This window comes from Eptatretus burgeri, chromosome 10, assembly GCF_056783735.1.
Source record: "Eptatretus burgeri isolate ZD-2024b chromosome 10, Ebu_testis_v1, whole genome shotgun sequence".
Classification (NCBI taxonomy): domain Eukaryota; kingdom Metazoa; phylum Chordata; class Myxini; order Myxiniformes; family Myxinidae; genus Eptatretus; species Eptatretus burgeri.
The window spans coordinates 88,466,593-88,477,509 of record NC_140970.1 but is presented as its reverse complement, the minus strand read 5'-3'; the positions used below and the strand labels follow the sequence as shown (position 1 = coordinate 88,477,509).

At 46.6% G+C, this 10,917-nt stretch overlaps 1 protein-coding gene across 3 annotated transcripts in view; it reads left to right on the top strand.

Moving 5' to 3' along the window:
- The first annotated feature begins 15 nt into the window (after positions 1–15).
- Positions 16–10,917, top strand: part of PEX5L (peroxisomal biogenesis factor 5 like) — a 104,048-nt gene continuing 93,146 nt past the window's right edge. The window contains exons 1-3 of one of the 3 annotated variants that reach the window (XM_085899254.1): positions 16–236; positions 389–581; positions 810–955. In XM_085899254.1, coding sequence (XP_085755380.1) covers positions 818–955 — 138 coding nt within the window. In that variant the 5' untranslated portion in view covers positions 16–236; positions 389–581; positions 810–817. The other 2 variants (XM_085899253.1, XM_085899255.1) reach the window with 2 other exon arrangements.

Genomic DNA, 10,917 nt, shown 5'->3' with positions numbered 1-10,917 from the left:
ATTTATTAAAAAAAAAATGGCGCCTCCGGCCGTCTCTGACGTACCTGACGTTTCATTTGTTGATAGTGTTCGTTAATACGTGTTACTGTCTTTAAACAACAAAATAATACTGAAGCAGGTGGCGAAATAAACCTCGACGATCAACTGGAATAGTCTAATTAACAACAAATGCTTGTGGATAAAAAAAAAAAAATCACCACAGCGACTGATCACAATAAAACCAGCAAGAAGTGGTGGTAAGTGTGTACGAGAGAAGAAAAAAATAAAAATAAAATGGGGGTAAACCGATCAGAATGATGTTTATATGTATATATATATATATATATATATATATATATATATATATATATATATGTATATTTATATTTATATTAATGACCATGTTCAGAATGCGCGCGCTCGGTGCTCGTGGCGACGTTGCGGGTGTCGAAGGTTGTGCGCGGCCGAGAGGAGGAGGAGGAAGAGGAGGGTGGTGGTGGAGGGGGTGGAAACGTGTTTGTGTGCTCCATTGTTTGTTTTCGCCTTCGAGGCCCCGAAAAGACACATTCTCCTGAGAGAACTCGATCAATCGGCTTCACGAGGTTCGACTGATTTCGGTTTGCACCGGATGGGAAGGTTGTACAGACACGTGGTCTCAGACCTTTTTTTTGGAGGTCGTTGTTGTTTGGGTTTCAGCTGCAGGACGAGCGCTGAATGAAAGAATTAATTAATTAAATGGTTTTTCATTTCAGTCTGGTCTGAGTTTTTCATTTCCGGATCGGTGATCATCTCCGTTGGTGGTTTTTTTTTTGCCTGCCTGGTCTCGGCAGCTGCAGCCATGGCGATGCGAGACCTTGTGGAGGCGGAATGTGGAGGGCAGAACCCCCTCATGAAGCTGACGTCACATTTTACTCAGGACAAGGCTTTGCAGCAGGAGGGACTGCAGCCTGTGTGGGACAGTCCCAGAGATTCGGTGGTAAGGAGGCTTTCAGAAGATGTGGTTGTCATGGAGATTTGTTAGATAGGATCTCTTGCATGATAATGATGATTGTGTTGTGGAGAGCATGCACGTCCATGTGCAAGCTATATGTCCACCTGCAGTATGTCCTGTGAGTTATATTATGTGCACCTGTATAAACTGACGTTTATAGCGTCCTGTCACAATCGGAGAGTGAAAGTGCATACCTGAACTTTATCTTTATGAGGTCATCGTGGACAATAATACAGTATTACCTGCTTTGCTTCACTTGCATACATACATACATACATACATACATACATACATTGTTGGTTCGGATTTGTTGTTGAATTTTGACAAACTTTTCTGAAGTTCCAGCTCTGAATCTTTGATGCAGAATTGCACACAAATGTTCACAGTTCAAATGCTTCCACTGTACTTTGTTTAGCTGGGTGTTTTGATGAATTTTTTTTTGATTACCCAAGAATTTTCGAGTTTGCAAACTACGATGATAGTTTAGCTCTCCTATTAGTTCTCTTCCTTCATCACTGCTTTCATTTCCTGAACTTTCTGCGAATCCCTACCCCCAACCCCCTTTTCCCTCGTGTTTTAGTTCCTCTCATAATTGACGTGAAAAAAAAAAAAAATATATATATATATATATATATATATATATATATATATATATATATATATTGTTGTGGTGGCAAAGACGACCGCTAGATGCAGCAGTTGGGCCGTCTCCCACCGAACACCCGGAATGGATAGGTCGTCACTCCGGATAACTCCGAAGTCGACGGGTCGCCAATATTTTGACGGCGTGGGGTAGGGTTTATTTGTCTATTCCAATTTACCTAAGTACCCACGCCGTCGAACTACCGGGGAAGCCACACCCTCGGCAGGCTTCGTCCGAACTGAGTCGTTGTTACCGACTCGGGTCCAGCATAACCAAGCGGAACTTACCAAAACCTGCCGGTCCAAATAGCAATTTACGGCACAAGCGGCCTCACAAATTCTCAAGCCCGAACCATACTGGGTCAATGAAAGAAAACACAGGCAACGAACTGGAACATTTAACAGTTATTTATTTACAAGGTAATGGGGAGGGAAACACAGAGCAGACTTAATCATGGATAAAGATGTAGGCAAATGTACAATGGCAATCACTTAAACGATTTCTACTTATCAGACTGGCCACAGACAGACACACACACACCCAAAAAGAAATGGACCTCGTGGGTCTTTATTCGGCCCTTCAGCTTGGGATGGAAGGCGAGCTGAGGGTTGGAGTCTGGCCGGGTACCTGGCCGCCTCGTGCAGTTTACCGACTCGCACTTGTGGAGCTCGGAGTCCGTGGTCGGGAACGAGGATCCCCAGCTCGAGCGCTCCAACACAACCCACCACGGAGGGACTCGAACCCACGACCCAGAATCCAACAAGCGCAGCCAGGATCCCACAACCGATCCGGCTAGCCACGAACGACCATCGACGACACGAGCACCACAAAACACCAAGGAACCCTGAACAAGACCAACGACGACCACGATCCTTCTTCTCCCTCCCCCATGTGGGGTGGAGGGATTCGCTCTGAGGTAACTCACCTCCGGATTGGTCGGGGGGGGGGGGAATCGGGCGATCGGTGTCCTCCCCTCATTGGACGAGGCGAACATTCCATCTGGCTGGGGCGGGGTTGGCTCTGAGGTGATCTCAGCCCCGATTGGACGAGGGGAACATTTCATCTTGCTGGGGCGGAGTCGGCCCTGAGGTGATCTCACCCCCGCCTATGTCCGTGGCCTCGAACACGTGCGTAATGGCGCTGAAGGAGGAGTGGAGGGGATTGATGTAGAAAACGAACTAGAAAGAAACTCACAGCGCACACATGAAATTCCCGTTAGACATAAGGGAGGATTTCGAACTATCCACATATACTTAACGAAATAACTAAACTTTGGGTCAACTTTATGTGTCAATGTGAATGGTTTCCAGATTTGTAACAATATATATGAGGCACCACGAGGAGGAGTTGATGTAAGGGACACATCGGCCGTTTTGGAGTTAATGCCATATAGCACTATTTTAACACTTACCCTTATCATCCGAGCCTATCATCATCATATCATTAAAAAAATGTCGCTTACATCACTCCTCGCGGGGCCTCATACATTTAAATCACAGTACACACAGTAAGTACTCTGTTCAGAGGCTGGCAGGATCGCCGAGATTCCTAGACCCTCGAGGTACACGTACTTGCTGCTGAGCTGTTTACTCTGGGTTCGAATATTGACCCAGCTATAAACTGTTATCCTGGTGTTTTACTTTCGGGACAATACATCGATGTGTGTGCCATCCATGGGGAGGACATTAAGTCTGAAGACACATCTGCCATCAATTGCTGGTGATTCATCTTAAATATCCAACAGTGTCTTTTCTGAGGATGAGGCGAGTTGTAGCTGGCATCCTGAACAAATGCATGACTCACAATTAATTATTATTTATTTATTTTCCAAATTACTGGTCTCCTTGCCCACAGGCAAAAAGGTAACCACCATGAGGCCAATAACTCCATCGCTTGTCGATGTCCAACACATCCCAAAATCACCGCCAGGAAAAGCTCACCCAGAGGGTAGCGCGGGGTATCTCCCCCCCCCCCCTTTCCACGGTATTGCCGGGTAGCCTCTGCTAGTATTATATTGTTACGGATCTGGAAACCATATGCATTCAAACATACAGATGTCCCAAAGGTCAGTTATTCCGTTAAGTACATGTAAGACAGGTCCCTTCCTTTTGTCTAATGGGAGAATCAAAAACGTGCGTTGCGACTTCTTTTTTAGTTAGGTTATTAAATCTTTACATCCAACGAACCCTCCAACGAACAACCAACAACCATTCCAATCCCCATCACGACCCGCTACCTACCCGCTGTCTACAAACACTCTGACTTGCGAAGGCAGGGTCTTGCAGCCGTTCCTTGCCGCTTCCTCCAGCGTCCCAATTCAATTTGCAATCAGCGTCCCAATTCAATTTCAATTTGGCGGTGGGTCCTTTTTAGCGAGTCTGCAGTAGAGTGAACGGGTTTTTCCAGCCTGGCCAAAATCCCGCCCAGAAAGAGCGGACCCATGGAAGCCCCATCCAATCGGGGTGAACAGGACGTCGGCTTCACCAAGGCCCCTCCCCTATCGAGGGGGAGATATAAAAATGACGGGTGGGGTTGCGAGGGTGTTGTGTTTTTTTGGGAACTGGAGTTCTTGAGTGGTTACGAGCTGTGGTTACGAGGGGCTGTTGCGAGTTCTTAGTTGGTTTTTGCTGTCACGAGGGTTGAGCAGAGGGTCATCGAGGCGGCGAACGCATCTCTGCTGGGCCTCCACAAGGAAAGGCAGAGCGACCCCGACCTCCCTCCGTGGACCCCGACTATTCACCACCCGAGCTCCGCCACGAACCACGAGTCCCCCACGTGCGACTGGGACCAGGCCGACGACCATTGGCAGGTGCCGCAGCACGGAGTACCCCCTTTCTCCGACGGCCAGGTACCCATCTGGACCCCCAGCTCGTCTCTGTCTCTGTCTCTCTCTGTCTCTCTCTGTCTGTCTCTCTCTCTCTCTCTCTCTCTCTCTCTCTCTCTCTCTCTCTCTCTCTCTCTCTCTCTCTCTCATCTGCTGGAGGGTCCAATAAAGAACTCTGGGTTTCTTTTCTTTTTGTGTGTGTGTGTGTGTGTCTGCATATGGGCCCGTCTTGTAAGTAGAACTGAGTAAGTGTTTTTGCTGATTGTAAATATTTCCCTGATTGCATATTTGCGTCAAGTCTTGCCTTTGTCTTTATTTACTGTTAATAATTTTTAAAAAAATGTTCCCAGTCCGTTTCTGTCCCTTCTTACATTGGTCCAGCATGGTCTGGGTCTGAGTTTCATCATAGTATATCATAGCCGGCACGGCTTTGGCAGTTTCTGCTCGGCTGCACTCAAACCGGAGTTGGTAGTCGGTAGTTGGACCTCTACCGCAGTCGGTAGGGTGACCCGGTCCGAGCAAGACGTGCCGTGGGCATGGTTTCCCCGGTCGTCGAAATCTTGTCGTTAATTAGGTAAATTGGTTTTAGACAAACAGACCCTACTCTACGCAGTTGAGATATTGGCGTCCACGGTCAGTTCTGCGACCCGCCAGCTCACGGAATTATCCGGAGCGACGGCCTACAATTCCGGGGAGTCTGGTGGGAGACTGCGTAACCTCCCCCACCTAGTGGTCATTCTCGCCACCGACCCCCGGCCCACAATAATATAAAGGAGAATTATACTCGATCTTGTAGGCAAGGTTGTTGATTTTAGGCAAACTGTTTTATTATTTGAATACAATACACATCTGAATTCACCATTTGTGGAGCATTAGTAAAGATTCATTGATTTTGTTGAGAACATGGGCAAAAACCTTCCTCTTCCCCCTGCCTTGTTTAGTCCATGTGTTTTTGGCCCTTTGTTTTACAAGGAAATAACCTATCCATAAGGACTGGTCAATCCCCCAAATTTTATGCTTTATGACTCCAAGGGGCTTCTGAAACATTACCATGCACACTCTGGGGACAATCACCAGTTTTCAACTCATTCTGTCCTGTGGTTCAGGAGTGTATACAAGTCAAACAACCACATAAACAGTTTCTTATAGAATGATAATCTCCCCACTTCCATGATGTCTATGGTTTTTGCGTTGCGAATTGGGTATTGGACTGAGGTTATGTTTTCACCCCTGTTTGTCTGCTTGTTTGCCTGTGAGCAGGATATCTCAAAAAGTTGTGGACGGATTTGAATGAAACTTGCAGGTGGCGTGCGTGACGAGGAAGAATTTAGTCACTTGTGGTGAAGACCGAAATTTGGATATGAGAAATTTTGAAGTGATTCTTCACCATTGAGAGAGCCAAAAACGATACATAGCACGATATCTCAAAAAGTTTTGGGTGGATTTGGACGAAACTTGGTGGACGGATTGGTTGTGTGACGAGGACAAATTGATTTCATTTTGGTGAAGATCAGAATCCAGATCTGGACATGGGCATTTAAAACATTTTCTAAGTGATTCTTCACTATTGAGAGATGAGGCCAAAAACAATATATTAGCATATTTCAAAAGATAGTGGATGAGTTATGACAATGAGGTGGATGAGTTGGTTCGGTGACAAGAACAAGCCGATTAGATTTTGGTTCAGGTCCCGGTCCAGATCCGACCTATCAGTGGGATGCAGATTCTAAACTGTTCAGTCTGGTGGAGGTATGTTCTCTGCAAAGTCCCTTAGAGTTATGACTTGTAATGCACTCTCACACCGGAAGCAGTGCTAAACAAAAAACATTGATATGTAGAAATGCGGTCCTCCTCCCACCGCCTCTCCCCACCATCAACCCAGGTGGTTTTGAAGTCTTATTGTCTGTAATCTTCTCAAATTTATGTAGTCGTCTTCTTCTTTCGTATGCAGCACAAATCTTCAGGGTCGCATCATTGACTGAGGGCATGGCTCTGCCACTGATGTGGCTATGCCAATGCTTTCTGTAAATTAGGACAGGAATTGGGAATTTGGTGATGGTGCCGGTGATCGCTTGCCTACTCTTCACGAAGGACAACGTGGGATCTTTAACGTGCACCAACAAATGTTGTCAGACTGGATGCACAGTTTCATGTCCATCCATTGATGAATTGATGACTGCATTGATGAATTGCCTTATCTGGGAAACACTGGGATGACAGTTTCTAGCTGAGTCAGGATTCAAACCCAGGCTGGACAGCTGAGAGTTGAGTGTGCATACCTCAAGGCCATCCTTTCAGCCCATTATCTCAGGTCAGTTATGGGAGCATGCGCCGGAGCAGCGTGTCACTGCGTCCATTTTCTGCTGGTACTGTAGGGGCCTCTGTCTGGCCACCCCCCAGGCATATTCTTGGCCCATCCCCATCTCTTTGAGATGCTAATCAACCTGCTGCAATCACAAGGTACATGGTTGGCCAATTAGCCACCTCCACTCACGAGGCTCCCTTGTTGAGAGAATCTGGTGAGCAGGATAGCATCAGGAAAACATGCCACATGTCAATACAGCTACAGCTGGTGCTCACGGACGATACAGGTAACAAATCTCATCTGAATCTCTCAGCAACCGCTCGTTGGACACAAAGTCTGACCAGCGGTAGCCAAGGATTCTCCGAAGAGACCTGGTAACGAAGGAATTAAGTCTTCATCTCAGATCCTTGGTCAGAGTTCAAGTCTCACATCTGTAGAGCAACACTGGAAGGAACAAGGACTTGAAGACTCAGACTTTTGTCATCCTGCATAGGTAGCGACAACATCACTCCCCATGATCCAGTGAATCCATGACTCCTCAGGCCTGAACCAGACATCTGTTGACCTCTGGCTCACAGCCTGCAGAGACATGAATATCACTGCCAAGGTAAGTGAATCTCTCCGTGACCTCAACATCCTCACGACAAACAGGTACAGACAAGATAGCAGGATGCAAGATGTCATTGAAAACTTGGATCCTACTTATGACCAAGAAAACCCATAATCCCAGCGGCTCCAACTCCTCATTCAGTGCTTCGAAGGCCACCATAAGGATATCCAGTGTCTCTGTAAAGACCCACAAGGATACACAAGGAAATTAGATGCATGTGGAGGCCATTCGGCCAATCATGTCTGCGCCACATCAACATGAGACCAAAAAAACAAAAATTATTTTTGGTGTTTTTTCTTTCTTTCCAGGGGAAGGGGGATGAACGAATACTGTTCTTGGGTTAAAAACACACATCAACCACACAACATCTCTTGACAAGACCCCCACAAAAAACATTCCGCACAGATGCACACAACCACCCATCATTGCTCAAACTACCTAAAATTCCTGCCAACATCCGTATACTCTCTATCTCCAATACTTCCAGGTACCCATCCAATTACAATTTAGGCTTATCGACTGCTTCTGCTGTCACTACCTTTCCAGGGAGACCATTCCATGCATGATCTGCTCTGAGTAAAAACCCCTGCCTTACTACCGCATTAACTCTCCTCTTCTTTACTCTCAGGCTGTGGCCCCTGGTCCTATCACTGTCTACTTTGCTGAATAATTCTTCTGCACTAATTTTGTCTTCACTCTTCATTATCTTAAACATCTCTATCATATCCCCTCGTAACCCCCTCCTTTTAGTGTATAAAGCCCTGTCTCCTTCAGCCGCTCCTCATCGGTGAGTCTAGTTAGGCCAGGATTCAATCTAGTAGTCCTGTGCTGAACAGTCTCAATGACAGCTATGTTCTTCCTAAGTTGTGCTGACTAACACTGCACATAATATTTTAGATGTGGCCTCACCAAATTCCTATACAATGTTAAAACCTCCTCATTTGATTTCTAATTGATCTCCCTCCGAATACAACCTAAAACCCTGTTTGCTTTTCCTATAACTACCTGGCACTGAGCTCCCTGGTTACGTCCCATATGATTTAATACCCCAAGATCCTTTTCCTGACTGACACGCTCCAAAATTGCCTCTTGCATCATGTAATCTCCATTTTCATTATCCTTGCACTTGCTCATCATCAATGAAATCAAGGTCAGAGATTATGACATTCCCAAACGATGCAGCACAGCTTGATCTCTCTGACATCCTCCTTAGAATCCAGTCCCTACAACCACTGAAAAGTGTAGGGGCCAGTATACACCTTTGACAAACTCCAGTAACAACTGGAAATAAGTCAGAGATGGAACCACCACACCTCACAACATTCTCAGTGCCAGAGTATAGTTCAGACATCGGATTGATCAGTTTTGGTGGCACCCCACGAAGGCTGATAATCCTTCAGAGCGATTGACTGAATAGAACGTTTTGCAGCGATCAACATAGCCTGCGAGCAGTCCCTGCTGAAACTCTTATCTGCGTTCAGTGAGGTCCCGAAGAGCAAGGATATGGTCAATTGTTGACCTCTTTGGTATAAAGCCCGACTGCTCTGGGTGCTGGTGCTCAAGCAGATGCTGGCAAACCCTATCATGAATTATCTGAGCAAACACCTTGCTCAGCACCGAGAGCAGCATCACCCCTTGGTAGTTGTTGCAGTCCTAGGAATTACTCTTCCCTTTCTAGAGTGTGATAACAAGCCCCTTCTTTCAGTCATTTGGGATGATGCAGAGCACAGAAAACAGAGCTCTGATTCAGAGCACAGAAGTGCATGCAATGACATGGGTACAACATTTCCAGCAGCCTTGAGAAGTTCAGCATGGATGCCACAGATCCCAGGAGCTTTACCCCCTTTCAACTGGTTCACCACAGCCTGTTTCCACAAATGAAGGCAGTTCACAGTTGATTGGACGGTCAGCAATAGGGATAGTAACACCCCTGACATCCAACTCAACAGCTGGTGGGTCAGCCTAGTACAGTTGCTCAAAGTAACTAGCCCAGCAGGCCTTCACTTAGGATTCTCTGTCAAGAGCTCACCACCCTCTGCTCTAAATGCAGTACATTGAGGGACAGACTTGGAGGAACACAATGCACAAATTACTTCGTAAATGGGACGAGAATCACCTGACCCCAGGTGATGCTCTACCCTTCACAGATTCCTTGCACATAGGCCTCCTTGTCTGCCCTCACACCTCAGCTCCCTGAACAGCTCAGCTCTGCCATTTTATGCCTGGCTCTACGACTCTGGTCAATGGTATCCAGTGTCCCTGAGGTGACAAAGTTCTTCACCTGATGATGGGTTCCAAGGCATCCACCGGCAACATCAAGGATGGTAGTCTTGAAGGCACTCCACACCTCTTCAGGATTCCTTGAAACACTGAGACCCTCCAAATCCACACTCGGCCTGTTCCTAAGCTCCTCAGCTACTTTCTCATCCTTGAGTTTGCCAACATCCAGCCTCAGTTGGCCATGGTACCATTCTCTTGGATTTGAGCCACAGCTTCAGTGGCTACAACAAACCTGTGGTTGGTTTTGAGGAACTGAGCACTCCGGTCGACCATGCAGTTTTGGAGCATCCACCAGTGACCATGAACGAGCACATGGCTGATCTCCTTTGCCACATCACCAGCGTTGGAATACCTAGCCCAGTGATGAGGCTATGGGTACTGAAACCATGACCCACCCACCCCATGCCTATGACTTCTTGCAATGTCAAGGATCTTAGTGCCGTTTTGGTTCACATTTCCAGACGCATGGAGACCAACACATCTCATATCCATCCCTCTCAGTGCCAGTTGATGCATTGACATCCCCCAAGACAAGAAGAGTGTCTTGCCTGGTGCCTTGATCAACCACAGATGCGAGTGTGGTATAGAATGCACAAGAGGTACTCGCACAGAGTTGTTTTTCAGTTTTATTTGCGTTTGTGTTTTTTGTGGAATGAGGTGTTTTACGGTGGCCAGAGTGCAAATCCTGCCACCAACCTTCTAGAAAAGGGTAACCCAACTGCAGGAGGCCATCCACAGATACAGTTGGATACCAGCTATGGATGGCCATTGGCTCACAAGGAGCTCCTCTGCCCTTTGACAGGTTTTGTTTTTAATCCTGCCGGGTGTCCATATCCATACACCCTCCTCACCAGGAAACCTGGTGGGGGAGACAGTTTAGTCACCAACAACCCGACAATAAAACAGGTGAGTACAAGTTTACATGATACCTGTAGCTAGTCACAGATCTGATCTGGCCTGAGCTGACAATAACATTTTAGTCTATAGTATTATGGAACTCATGATCGACATCCCATTGTACCACTGTAATTTTCAGTGTTGTTGATATTGTTACGGCTGTGGAAATTCGCATTACACCATAAAGGGCCCTCAGGTGAGATATCTCCATAGGTACATGTGTAGTTGACCCAAACCCGTTGTATAGAGGGAATTTATGTGATTCATCCGGGCTGCAAGGCTTTAAGTTAGCCACTTTTCTGTTCTATCTTTATTTTGAACCAACCACGTCTCAACCGCCATCACACAACAACCACCTTAACCACCACGCCAGCCATCGTCACTAACT